The sequence below is a fragment of the Dromiciops gliroides genome, chromosome 2 (genome assembly GCF_019393635.1).
Source record: "Dromiciops gliroides isolate mDroGli1 chromosome 2, mDroGli1.pri, whole genome shotgun sequence".
Classification (NCBI taxonomy): Eukaryota; Metazoa; Chordata; class Mammalia; order Microbiotheria; family Microbiotheriidae; genus Dromiciops; species Dromiciops gliroides.
This window is the reverse complement of record NC_057862.1, coordinates 201,180,966-201,195,525: the sequence shown is the minus strand read 5'-3', so window position 1 is coordinate 201,195,525 and position 14,560 is coordinate 201,180,966. Positions and strand designations below refer to the sequence as shown.

Here is a 14,560-nt window from a genome sequence, read left to right as displayed (position 1 = left end):
CCAATTAAGATAGATTCTTTGCAGAAAAAAAGCTGTGAGTAGCTCAAACTAAAGCAGCAAAAGGGAGTGAAAAAGCAAAAGGCAATATATAAGAATAAGCTGAAGGGGAAAAATAAACATCATTTGCAAAATAACCTACTTTCTCAAAAATTCAAAGTTAAACTTATTGCAATATAAGGTGAATGCATATGTGCACAGACAACATCCTGAAACTTGCCTGGTAAGTAACTGCTGATTGATATTGCTTATAAGAAATAGATAAGAGCACAAAGGAAGAGGCATCATAATCTTCTACACTGTTAATCCTTTTTTAAAAAATCTAGGGGGAAGAAAAAAAAATCAAGAAATGAGGTTGTACCACTTCAGGCCATTTTACTTTTTTTTTTTAAGGCGAACATGATTATGGAATGTGCACAAAAGTTACACCCATGAAAACTCAACGCAATTAAACACATGGAATTTTAATATGGGCATTTCTGACTGCCAAAGTAGAGTAAATATCAAAGGCTTTTTGACATGGCCTAAATCTATGATTCATTTTGTTTTCTTGAAGCATGAAAAATTTCAAACTATCCTCTGTGAAATTTAAATATAAACATCCAGGTACCAATTAGATTTTAGAACAATGTTGTTTCATCAATCAGCTTAAAATGTTTTGGCAGGGTGGGAAGAAGGAAAAATAAAGCACTTGAAATCATAGTCCCTATAAAGAAATTAAAAAAATCAGAGGGGCAACAACAGGCATTTGCAGGGTTACATGTTTACAAGGGAGAAAACTGTATAAAAATTTTCAAGCTTTGCTATATATTTAACTGACAGAAGAAAAAATATATAGTAACAAAATAGCTAAATAAGAGAAAACGTATAATCATATTTTAAAAGGTCCCAAACTGAATTTCATCAAATTTTACAACTGGACTACTAGCTTGTAAAAATAAATAGGTGAATAAAGTTATGTATGACAATACAAGTAGATGTCTCTATATGAGACAATATAATTAACAAGAAAATATATATAAAGCGCTTTGTAAACCTTAAAGTAATATATAAATGCCCGCTATTGTCATTACTATTATTACTACTCTTATTACCATTATTTTTACTATTATCAGTACTATTATTATTAGAATGTATCTGATAATATTCACTGCTATATACAACTTGGTAGCTTTACCAGCTAGCACCACCAGAAACTAAAACTTACTAGTTACAAATAAAGATCATTTTATTAAGTCAATTCAATGTAAACAGCAGTACAAATATTTTCTTGTCGATAAGACACACACAAAAAGTAACAAATTAGTAACATCAAATCAAGTTTATAAACATTTATATATAAATATTTCTGGATACTTTCTCTTAAATGTAATTTAGAAAGATATAAACATGTATATTTATAAAGTATGTTTCCTTGCTTGGTATAAGTACTAAATAATGAAAACAAAATTTACTCTATAGAAGTTTTTCCCCTCCAAAGAATTCCAGGTGCTAAGCAAAGATAGTACTTTAAAAGTGCTTTCTGAAATGGGGGGGGGGGGGCGCCCCCAAGAGAAGCTGAGACAACTATGCTATAATGTGTTAACAGAATTAAATTCTCAATTACCAAGCAATAAACAGAAACATTTGTTGCTTTCGTGTTTTTACTGGTTATTATAATCACTCTACTGATTAACTCCTTTGCTGAAAGGACAATTTGCATTTTCTTTCACATTTAACAAAGACTACAACCTACACCATTAGGCCAAAAGTCTTCTGTGTAGAAAGAGTTCAAAGAATGCAACTTTGCCTAAAATTATATTTGGCTAGCTTAAGTAATGATTGATACTGTCTATTTCTTGGAAAGACTATGTTGCATTTATGGTATCACTTTATCATGCTTGCTTTTGGATTGTGCCTTTACTTTTCATCTGTGTAGATAATTCAAGAGCCAACTAACTGTATGGAAGTCTATGTTTAAAGAATAACAGTAAAGTAAGAGATTTCACGGATAGTTCTGTCCATTTAAGTGTGAAAGTTGGTCTTTATGGCAAATTTATACTATTTGTTTCATTTCACTTGCTAAACATTATTGATTTTTCTGAGAAATTAAGCCTTTTATAGAACTGATTTACAAATAACCATAAAAGCAACTTTTAAAACAAAAACAAGAAATTGCTTGCTCTTATAATAGTTAACATCCATGGATAATGCTTAATGACGTATGTTATATTAAGTACTATTCAAGTTTTCCTTTAAAGCTCAGTAATCAAATTCTGACTTTTTCTGCTATAAAAATAAGATAATGGTAGCAACTCACATTTATATAATACTTAATGGTTTACAACACGCTTTCCTCACAACAGCCCTGTGAGATAGGTAGTAAAAATGTTATCCCCAAATGAGTAAACCAAGGTTAAGTGACTTGTTCAGAATCACATAGGTATTAAGTGATGCAGTCAGGAGAGCTGGGTTCAAATGCTGGTTTCGAGTCCAGTACTCCTCCTTTCCATTATACCATTATACCATTCTCTATCTATCAAGTCAAAATACTTTATTTATGCATATACTTAATATGAGCAACAAAAGGGACACTAAATCTAGTGTCTAAAGGGATTTTATCATATATCCCAAGTAAAATTACAAAATATAGTATAATCTGAGTTACAATCAAATCATTATATATTTTATCACATAATTGTCATATTGCTTAGATACTCTAACCCCTACCAACTGACAACAGAAGCATGAAGATTGTTGGTTAAGGCATTAACAAGTTAACTATCTTGATAAAAGAAAATCATTAATTCTTGACCAACAGAAACCTAAAATTAGATCTGGTAACTTCACCTGCTTTCATATCTGTAAGGACAAATTAGACCAGACCAAGATGAAATGTAAAAAGAGTAAAGAATCTGATGAACAGAAATTACTTCCCAAATTAATCAAAATGAGAATGTTTAAAATCAACAACTTTTATATAATAAAATATAATAGTTTCTCCAATACTAAAACAAATATTTCAAGTCAAAAACAAAATCTTTTAAAGCTATATATTAAGCGTTCCTATACCAGGTTTTGACTAAGATAACATCTCAAGATAATTATCTTGAAATGTTTCAGCACTGATCCTTTGCTATCCATTTTAACTTCAACCACACATTCAGATAACCACTCAATTTCAAACAAATTTTTCCCAATATACACATCTACAGTACTGCTTCCCTCCTAATATTTGCTTTTATCTTATCTTCTTACCCCATTCAGTGCCATCCCCTGAACTCCGTGCTTCTCCAGCTCCTTCTCCATCTTCAGCTGTAACTAAAAAATCAAATTCTTTCAGGGCTTCCTCAGTATCTGGGTCATCAGTAAGGTCAGCTGCTAAGCCTTCATTACCAATCTGCAAATGGACCAAGACCCACAAAATTTTTTATGAATTTTTAAGGAAGTATGTTTTAATATTTTCAAACACTTAGCCTGAAATGTCTAGTATGTTATAGTGCCCACCTCATAGAAAGTTAATGCTTGTTGACTATTTCCTAGTTAGTTAGTACTAACACATTACTCAAATTTTCAAAGGGGAGTAAAAGCTCCAAATTGTATTTTAAACTATAGGTTCCTTAGAGCAGTGAAATTCTCTTGACTTTAGGTAACTCAAAGGAATACAGTAGGTGCTAAAATACTTCTTGAGAGTATGCTCCCTCAACTACACTGTTTTTTTCCCTGCTTTTTCATATCTCACAAACATAATTAACCTGTGGCCATTGTAACCTGCCAAGAATGATCACTGCTACCTTTCCCCCATAATCTCATCTTACTCTTAAAGTTGGAGATCATTCTTCAGTAAAGTAAGCTCTCAATTTTTCTGGACCAATTAAAGGGAATATTAACACATATCTCAGGCCTTTCTGAGATAGAAGGGAACTCAGATATCATGGAGTCCAATGCTTTTATTTTTTTTTATGCACCTGTAAATTATAGTCCAGAAGGGGGAGTAATGGACTTGCTCAAGATAACAAAGGACAATATTTAGTGCCAAGATATGACTTAGTCTCCTCATTCACATAGTCTAGCACTAATGAAAATCCACAGGTAATTTGCTAAATTGGGCAAACGCAATTCAATAATCCATTTTTAGTTGTAGGTAAACATACCAAGAGAAATAGGACTAGTCCTGATGAAGGGCAGAATATATTCTACTAAAGAAAGAAGCCCCACACCACACAATACAGCTAGGTGGTACAGTTAAATGATAAGCAGAGTTCCAATTGTATGCAAATAAATTAGAAATGAAGGTGACCAAGAGAAAACAATGACAATTTTGGTGACAAAACCAAAAAGAAAAGTGACCTAAACTAAATACATAAATAAGAGCTCTATAAAAATATCTGAAGTGCAAATATGCATCCTAGTTTTTGAGTATATAAAATTAAGTCTCTACTTTGTGTTTATTCATCCGATGTTTTTCTTTTCCATCTGTGAGATCTTCAATCATGTCACTCTCCTCTTCTTCATCACTATCATCTGCATTTTCTAAGAAATTGAATGTTTCAAGAACATCACCAGAGTTCCTAGAAAGAAAAAAAAAGGATTAATTCATTGGTTTTGACTAAGTTAAGCACTCTTTATTAATATAGTTTACTTCAAAAAGAAATTAATGGCTATTAATCTCAAAAATGATCTAATACAAGAATTTTAAAAACAGGTTTGTTTTTCTTTTGGGCTATTATGCTTTTAATATTCATGTGCTTTACATTACTCTTAATGTTTTAAAATATTTCTATAGATATAAAACTATGTCAACTTTCAAACTCATGTCTGTTTCAAATAGTCAGTGAAGAAGCAGATATAGTAAAAGTTCATTTCTGTTTATTCATGCTCTAACTTGGAATTTGTATTAGTGCGAACATGAGATATTCAAAAATTTATCGATTAGCTATGAAAAAAAGTGTAAACTGACAAAAAAGGAAATGCTTAATCTACTGAAAACCAAATTTCAGTAACAGCTTTTCATTTAAAAATAATATAGTATTTTCAAATAATTTTATCTATTCATTAAATGATGTTTAGCATAAGAATATAACTATATATACTTGAAAATAACACAAATTAATTTCTTTAAAAGCATTCTATAATTCAGAATTGTAATTTCCAACTGACCCCATTAGTCAAAAGAGAAAAGTTAAAAAATATCTCAAACTGTATACAGGCATAAACAAAACTCTTCTATTCTCAAATCTAAGCATCATATTTTACCAATGCACAGAATGGGAAAGGGCTGCTCCTGAAGTATAGCTTTTTTTATGCCATGGATACCTTTGGCAACCTAGTGAAACCTATGGACCCCTTTTCAGAATACTGTTTTTGAATATATGAACCAAAAATGCATATATTTACAAAGGAAACCAATCATGTTGAATTAAGTTATCAAAATACTGGAGGTAGAAAATTCCCAAACCTCAGGTTAAGAACTCCTATTTTAGCTGCTAAGATTCTGAGAAAGTGGTAACAAATTTGAGATTTCCTTTTATAACATGGATCAAATAATTGAGAGTGGGAGGGAAGAAATAAGTCACTCAGAGGGCACAACAAGCATGTCACTGAAAGTAAAAGGTACTGTAAAATATTAAGAGAACTTTATTATGAACTTTGCTTTTCTAATTCATAAAAGTCACTGGTACTAAGATTTATTTTGTTGAGTTCAAGGACAAGTTTCAAATAATATTTCTAATTATTTTAATACCAGAGCTGTCTACATTAAGAGGAAGGGATAATAACCAAGATGTATCTTCTCCCCAATTAGAAGAACTCTTTCACTCCTTAAATTTCTCATTAACACTTTGGACTTCTCCTAGAGGCATTTATGCCATTATTACAAGTGTTTGATACAAACATATATTTTTTTCTCCACTAATATTAAAGTTTTCTGAAAGAAAAAAATGCAGTATGTCTTAACATTTTGTCCACATCCTTGACTGAATGTCACTTACCTATTAACTACTTATTAAATGACCACATTTTACAAGCATAAACGAATGCTTCACTGGCTACAGCTTGCTACTTCTGATTATGGCATAATAATGAATAAAAATTAAACTTAGCTTACTAACTTCTGATGGAGACTGTTCTGAAAAACTTTAGGACTTGCCTACCCCATAAACTGTTAATAATACTTTATAAAAATTGTATTTATCATATACTCCCAAATGTAAATCTTAGAAACATGTATCATACCTTTTGATTTCTTGTCCTTTTTGCTTAGACGGAGATTCTCCTCCATTCAGAATCTGTTCTAAATTCTTTGTCTCTACTGAGCCATTTGGTTCCGAACCAGAGAGTCCAAGTAATGATCTTACCCTCTGAGACCGTACATCTAATATTGTGTCTGTGTAACCTACTTCCTGAAGATATCTGTTGGGGAAAGACATTCAATCCTGAAAAATGTGAATTGCTGCCAAAATTAGAATACATACCGAAATATTTAAAAGAGTACTAATTGGCTTGAGGGAAAGAACTTTCATCTTTGTAAGTCTTCACAGTGCCCAGTATATCTTCCAGGAATTCAATAAATGTTTTCCAAGTAAATAATTGTTCCTTTGCATTTTGTTATTGTTTTTGGCCTGTTCTCCCAGGCCAAGGAGAGAGCCTTGGGTGTATGTATACTTGGACATACACATCACACAGAGAGTTCCATGTGGAAGGCTAGAGGGAAGGGGTCCCAGAAATAAAGAGGCCAGAAATGTTTTGTAGGGTAAATGTATTGGCAGAAAAAGACAATTTGTTTATGTCACAAGTAGAGTATTTTATTTTGTGATAGAAAAAAATTTCTTTATTGCATTGCATTTATAATGGTGATCAGGTAGGAAAATGGAAAATTTTCAATATCTAACAAAATACACAATACAATTTTATCACAGAAAAGTCTAGTTCAAAGAAATGTGTAACAAAGTTCTTTCCTTTACATATAGCTCATAGTCAAGTGATCTGCTGTTGATCTAATTATTCCTTGTTCTATTCACTGAAATTTAGTTCCTTTTAGTGCTTTAAAATCATTCTCATAGTTTGTAAGCCTGTCAAACTTAAAATCAATATAGTTCCTTTTCCTCAACCCCACAGGCTAAAACACTAAGCAACACAGGATTTTTTGCAAATAGGAAGAAAATATATAAATTTAAAGAAGAACTATATGAAGCTATGTTCAAAGAAATTGCAAGTTTTTAGCTACCTTAGCTGAGGCTAAGTGAGAATAGAAGGGAAAAGACTCCTAACAAGTTCAAAGACAAGAAAACTATCTAACCAAAAGAAATCACCCACCAAGTCCAAGGACAAAATAATAAGTTAGCAAAGTATTTAGAGAATACCATAGCATAGGTTTCTTTTTCTCATTTTCGGTTTCTAGTAAGCTTAGAATTTTTTTTTATAAAGACTCCAATGCCAAATATAATTCAAGCTACTTTATCAATTCAGAACCATGCAAAGAGACTGTTTCCTATATGTCAATGAATTCATATTGAATAGGAAGCCTCTCTCTCATGCGCGTGCACGCACATGCACACGCGCGCGCACACACACACACACACACACACACACACACACACAGCCATCTAAAAATACTTGGACATAGGATAAAATAAAAACTCATTCATTAGTTTCTAAAGTCTCTCTCTCATGCACACACACACAGCCATCTAAAAATACTTGGACATAGGATAAAATAAAAACTCATTCATTAGTTTCTAAAGCCTTTCACAACCTGTCACCAACCTATCTTTCCATTCTCAATGGACATAAATACTCCTTGAACATATCTCAATCCAATCAAAATTGGTCTCTTGTTCCTCACACACTGCACTCCCATCAAGGGGTTGGATGTGCCCCAGAACTGAAATGTACTACCTTCTCACACTTTGCTGTACAAAATACCTCTCTTCCTGCAAGATACAGTACAAGCATCACTTTCTACATATAGTGCCCTCCCTCTCAAATACCTTGTAGTCAAGAATGTCCTTATCTCTTTATGTTTATTCTGTATATTAAATACATGATGCATTTTTATGTGCCTTGTACTATGTCTCTGCTATCTCCCCTATTAGAGTAAGAGCTCTTCTGAAGTAGGGAGTGTTTCGGTTCATTTGCTCTATTTGTATTCCCAGTGCCTGACACAGTTAGGTAGTTAATAAATATACTGAGAAGAAATCAAAGATATCAAGAGTCACATAAAAATGTTCTAAATCACTATTGATTAGAGAAATTAGAATTAAAACAGCAATGACACACCATTTTATACCTATCAGATTGGCTAACATGACAGAAAAGGAAAATGACAAAACACTAGAGGGGATGTAGAAAAATCGGGACACTAAAGCACTGTTAGTGAAGTTGTGATCCAATTCAACCATTCTGAACAATTTGGAACTATGCCCAAGGGGCTATAAAACTGTTAATACCCACTGACCCAGAAATGCCATTACTAGATCTGCATCTAAAAGAGATGAAAGAAAAAGGAAAAGTACCTATATATACAAAAATAGCATATTTTTTTGCATTGACAAAGAACTAAATAAAGAGATATCCATCAATTAAGGAATGGCTGAACCAGTTGTGGTATGTGATTGTGATAGAATAATACCATGATGTAAGAAATGACAGTGGTGGTGGGTAGGAGTGAGGTTGGTTTCAGAAAAACCTGATAAGACCTATATAAACTGATGCAAAGTGAAGTGCAAAGAAGTGGGAAATATTGTACACAGCAATAATACTACTGTAATGATGACCAACTGTGAAAGTCTTAGCTACGCTGATGAAGACAATTAATTCCAAAGGACCCATGATGAAAAATGCTATCCACCTCCAAAGAGAACTGATAAACTCTCTAGTGCAGACTGAAATTTACATTTTTAAACTTTCTTTTTCTTGTTTCTGTTAGGGAAATATATTTTGCATGATTTTACAGGTATAATCGATATATTGCTTGCCTTCTATAGGGATTAGGGAGGGGAAGGAGGGAGAGAATTTAGAACTCAAAAATTTTAAAACATGAATATTAAACATTTTTACATATAACTAGGAAATATTTAAGAAAATAAATATACTTAAAAAAATAAATGATTACTGATTGATAAAATCTACAAAACATTATCTTTTCAAGTACAGGCAGACCTGGCTTTTCAGATATAAACTGTTCCAGGAAAGAACACTGAACAGCAGATCATGAAATGAACCCAATGTCAGGGAATTACATGGATGAAATGTTATTCCAACTGCAGTTTTACTCATTAATGAACCTTCAATACTGGTCCTATTTTACAAATGGCTACTACTGTGTAAAGGGAGGATAAAACAATGTAAGGCAAAACTTTACATTTAGCTATTTTTGCCTTTCATGGACTAATTCCTTATTCATGACAGCTGCACTTCTGGATTTTCAGTTGGTCAACTTCAAGTGATCACTCAGTACATTTATGGTTTTTGTTCCCTTAGTCTATTCTTCTTCTTCCTCCACTTAATTACTAGATTATACCTTGGGACAGCATCATGGTATACAGACTACACTGGCAGTCACAATGAGCAAAGAAGTAAACCAGGTTTAATAATAACAGCTGATAATCACATATTAATTAAATATTTGATCCTCAAAATAACCATAGTAGGTAAATACTACAGATTCTTATGCCCATTTTACAGATAAGGAAACTGAGGCTTACAGTAGTTAAAGTAAGGTTAAGAGGTTTTATAACAACATTATCTAAAAGGATGGTTATGAAAAAAATAAAAGAATGTTTCTGGTTCTCCAGAAAAGTAGAGACCACCCTTACATGTAAATGGAAAATAAAATAAATGTTTGTTGAAAGAAAAAAATGCTCATATCTGAATTAAGCTTCTTATTTTATTGAATCTCATTGCACCTGAAACAGCTTTTAGGTTAGTTCATTCCACTAAAGAAAATAGTAGACCCTATTATATAATTTATTTAGATATTAATTTTGTTCTATGCAAAAGAATTGCTCTGAAAAATCTGTATTTAAATTGAATTTTTACAAAGCGTTTTAAGGAATGATTTTCTAGAGTCAAATCAGGAGTTAATAACTGGCAGGACAATTTAAAATGTGGTATATTCAAGTAACAAAGGACAGCTCCAAGCTAAGAAATAAGGTAAGAGTTGGTTCTGTCCCACTATTCCTCTTTTCTTCTTCTTGCCCAGGCAACAAGAATCCTTCACAAGGATATATGAATTGCTAAAAATGATTCTTCAATTTTAAAAACAACAACAAATTCACAAACTCATGGGAATGAAGGTGACCATTTCCCCATACCCCAACAATGAAACAACTACCTCTTCCCTATACCCAGCCTACTGGAGAGAGACTGAATAAATGAACTCATTATACGCTAACCATCATTTTGTTACACCAGGACTCTATATAATAAAGTTAAATTTGATATCATTTAAGCATATTACTTTACTCACTGTCTTAATAGCTGTCTGCCTTGTTTCCAGGTCAGCTGACTGTTCTGAGGTACTGTAGGAACCTCTGTGTCTTTGGTTTCTTCTGAAAAGGAAAAGTTTATTACTAATAGCTGTCACCCAAACTGCTAAAAATGTTTGCAAAGCTGCCGTTTACAGTGCATGACCAAAACCTTTGGGGAAAAAGATAAATAAATATTTAGAAAAAAAAACAATAAAAGTCTACCAGAATACTAGAATCTAGTTCTAAACATAGAAATTAGTCTAGTTCCTTTGAATCAAGTAGGCTTTACTGAAGCTTACTTTTTGACAGATACACAATCTCACTACATCATTAACGTTCCCACTTGAGTAGCTCACAAACCATCCTGTAAGATTCTGGTTCACATCCTCCAGGAAATTTCTCCAAGGAGGCAATGGGGAAAGGCACTCAATATGCTTGGGGTCTTCTTTTTGGTCCCTTCAGACATTGATTAGAGTCCAGCAGAATATGGACAACGCAATGGTTACTCCTTGCTCTTAAAGTCACTTGGTCACCTCCATTTCTAGTCATATATTTCTTTGATATCATTTGTCACTTCTCCTATACAATTTTATTTATAATACACTGCAGCCTACTCATGCCAATTATGTCTCTCCATTGCCCTCTGGGTGACCTACAACTGTAATTATTCAGAGATTAGTTATCTTATAATTTATAGGCACATAGCATCACTGACAGACTATTGGTACTAAAAATTAGGGCTTTTTTTTTTTTAGTGAGGCAATTGGGGTTAAGTGACTTGCCCAAGGTCACACAGCTAGTAAGTGTTGAGTGTCTGAGGCCGGATTTGAACTCAGGTACTCCTGATTCCAGGGCCGGTGCTCTATCCACTGCGCCACCTAGCTGCCCCTAGGGCTTTTTTTTTAAAGAGATCTTAATGGGTCATCTTGAAAGTAACACGTAACACCCCAAAAGCCGCCTTCTTCCTCCTATTCAATTCTGGCCCAGTTTATTGTTCATTACCAGTGTCTGGCACATAGTAGGTGCTCAATAAATACTTTTTGATTGATTGACCTACAATTTCTTTCTCAGATATGTACCAATGGACAAAGTCTATAGATTGCCCAACCAATTAGATGTTACAATATGAATAAGTGGCATTCTTTATCCCATTGGTTTTCCCAACATGGATAATTAAACCAAACCAAATGCAAAAGAGGTCTCATTTAAAATGCTCTGCAATGTTCTGGGACTTGGTACATTCAACATGAAACCAGAGCATCTGAAGAACCTCACCATAATAGGGAATTCTTTTGGTATTTGTACATCTCCATATAGCAAACAACTTAAGAGAACATATATTTGTTTTATGCCTTGCTTTAAGTTTATAATAAAAGGATTAACAAACTCATCTCTGTTACATAATTTGAACATATGTTCATGGGTGAAGACCTGAGTAGAGTTTTTAAAGCCATTTTGCTCTGTGGAATAGCTGTTTAATAGTCAACAATAAGCAAAGTGGAATTTTCTATTCTTTTATACCCATATATTATAAAGATGTGGCCTGCATAAGCAAACAGTTTATTGAAACTAATGATATGGGGCAATTTTCAGAACTTTTGAAAGCCAAGAGGAAAAGCTCTCATAAAAAAGTTCTATAAACACTAAGTTTCTATTATATTACAAAACTAGCTAAGCAAATTACCTCATTATTCCTAAATCCGAAAATTTCATGAGTTTATAGAGAATTGTGTGTTTCTATTGAAACTTATGGTCACAATATTTTTAGTTGTTAGGTAGCAAAAATAAAAATATCAACATTCACTTCAGGTACTGAGTCACATTTTCTACTGTTTACAGATAATGGAAATTCAATTTTGAATCTAAAGACAAGTAAGCCCTACCATTAAAAGGGGGAACTATTACAAACTCTAGCAAATAAAACATGTTCACAATGACCTTTGTTGAAATACTGCATATGGACTAAGGAAAAAAATTCAGACTAAGATGTAGATGACCAATGGACTGGGAGTTAGAAAATGAGTTCTAGTCATACAGTGTACAGTATAACTATGGAAAAGATATGTCCTCTTTTCTGGGCCTTAGCTTTCTCTTCCATAAAAACCAGGATGTTGGGTTATTTGCTTCAATTATCAAAGTCTATATCTAAGTACTCAAAAGTACCTTGGTACTGCAAAGTTTTAGACAGGATAGTGTAGTTTTTACCCTGTGGAATACTAAAACATTTGCTTTGCAACACTTTTTCCTGACTCCAGAAATCCCCCTTCCGCTGTCAACCATTACTTCATTCTTTTCATATTCTTTAAATTTTCCCTATTTCTAGAAATCACATTTGAAGGTTTGGGTCCCTGCCCCAATATCCTTTTCTAAACATATTTCTCACCAACCTGAGTTTTAACTTCACATATTGACCAGTAGGTGGGGCCAGAAACTAGTTAACATTTCAATTACCTCCAGTTCTGGGCTTATAAACTATTCACCAACAACTACAGAAGTAAAAGGAAAATCAACCAAATTAAGAGAGATACCAAGATAAATAAAATCATATCTTATGTTATAGAAAAGAAGCAGGCTACTATAGTATAGAAAGCAAAAGACTTGAAGCCACTGGGTTCAAGGGTCAGTTCTACTTAGCTTAGTGATGTATAAAAATCACAACCTTTCTCTGTTTCTTTTTTATAAAATAAGAATATTTGCCTCTATGTGGGTTTTTACAAGAATAAAATGATAAAATGCATGTAAAATGCTTTGTTCTTTACCACTGCATAAAGTTACTGCTATAGAAATTAAAATTTAAACTTTGAGGGTTTATAAAGATTATTCAATTCAGTCCAACTTCTTAATCTTACAGATGAGGAAAAAAAAAAGAATCCACAAGGTTCTAACTCAGGTAAAAGTCAAAGTTATCATCTCAATGATTATAATATACAATTCTGATCACATTAGAAAAATCAAACAGAAATCCAAAGATTAAAATAAAATATAGACTAAAAAAATTCAGTGACTACATACTGAATATGAATTAACATTAAGGCATACATATTGCAATATAATAATTTGATCCATGGGATAGCATGGATATTTCAAAGAGAAAAAAAAAGAAAAATGTTGGGGGAAGGAGGGTTAACTGAAGGTTAGAAAGGTTAAATGATTCATACATCATTACAAAGATAAGTAGAACAGGTGACACTTGAACCTAGTGACTTCAAGTCTACTGCTTTCTATTGCTATATCACACTGCTTCTCTTCTATAATATATGGATGTGATTCTATTTATTTTGGAATCTCTCCTGCCACACCAGAAATTGGGTGCCAAACTTAAACCACTTCCTCCTAAGCTGAATTCAGAGTCAGTAAATGGGTTACTTAGAGGTAATGAGAAATCTGGGCCTAACAGATGTGTACAGTCTCTTCCAAATCTTATAAAGTACCAGATCTAGCCATATTCCCAACCTCCCAGAGTTAATTTAGTTCACCATAACCTTTCCAGATGTCAAATATTCTAAACGTAAACTAGTAAATATGTGAGGGGATGGAACAGAATTATGGGTGGTAAAATAATAAGTATTTAGAGCTCTCTTCCAGTTCTAATTAAAATGAAAGTTCCTCCATAGTTTGGGATTAGGGTTATTCACAGGATAAACAAAATGTACTAAGACACCCTCATCCATCTATTAGCTTTTAGACACTTGACGATTTTTCAATTTCATTGCATTTCCACAAGAAAAGAAAAAGACTCAATCATTAAATTTAAACCATACCAAAGCAAAATACAGGTACCAAATATGTTAGCTAAAAGTTAGCTTTATTTTTTTTAATTATAAAAAGGGAAGGAGGGGACAGGGAACGTGCATATGCAGTTTTGTATATTATATATCTATATCTATCTATCTATCTATACACATACACATACACATATATATGCAGTTATATGTGTGTATGTGCATGTACAGATATATTTACCTGATTCAAAAGTTGGCATTTTCAAGTCACCTTGATTCAATTCTGTGCCATATTTTAATTTGTGGTATTTTGCCCTGAAAAATAAGAATAAAGCAGTGAAAACAAAAACTCATCAAAACATTCTATGCCCTCAAATAGGTGCTTAATTAACT

General features: G+C 32.8%; 1 protein-coding gene across 4 annotated transcripts in view; it reads right to left on the bottom strand.

Annotated features, from left to right (window-relative positions):
- Positions 1 to 14,560, bottom strand: part of STRN3 (striatin 3) — a 103,862-nt gene that overhangs the window by 33,427 nt on the left and 55,875 nt on the right. For 3 of the 4 annotated variants that reach the window (XM_043988402.1, XM_043988404.1, XM_043988405.1), the window contains exons 3-7: positions 14,409 to 14,482; positions 10,445 to 10,526; positions 6,211 to 6,387; positions 4,418 to 4,547; positions 3,235 to 3,376 (exon numbers count right to left, since the gene is read on the bottom strand). In XM_043988402.1, the coding sequence (XP_043844337.1) occupies positions 3,235 to 3,376; positions 4,418 to 4,547; positions 6,211 to 6,387; positions 10,445 to 10,526; positions 14,409 to 14,482 (605 nt within the window). The remainder of the gene's footprint in view (positions 1 to 3,234; positions 3,377 to 4,417; positions 4,548 to 6,210; positions 6,388 to 10,444; positions 10,527 to 14,408; positions 14,483 to 14,560) is intronic. The other variant, XM_043988403.1, reaches the window with a different exon arrangement.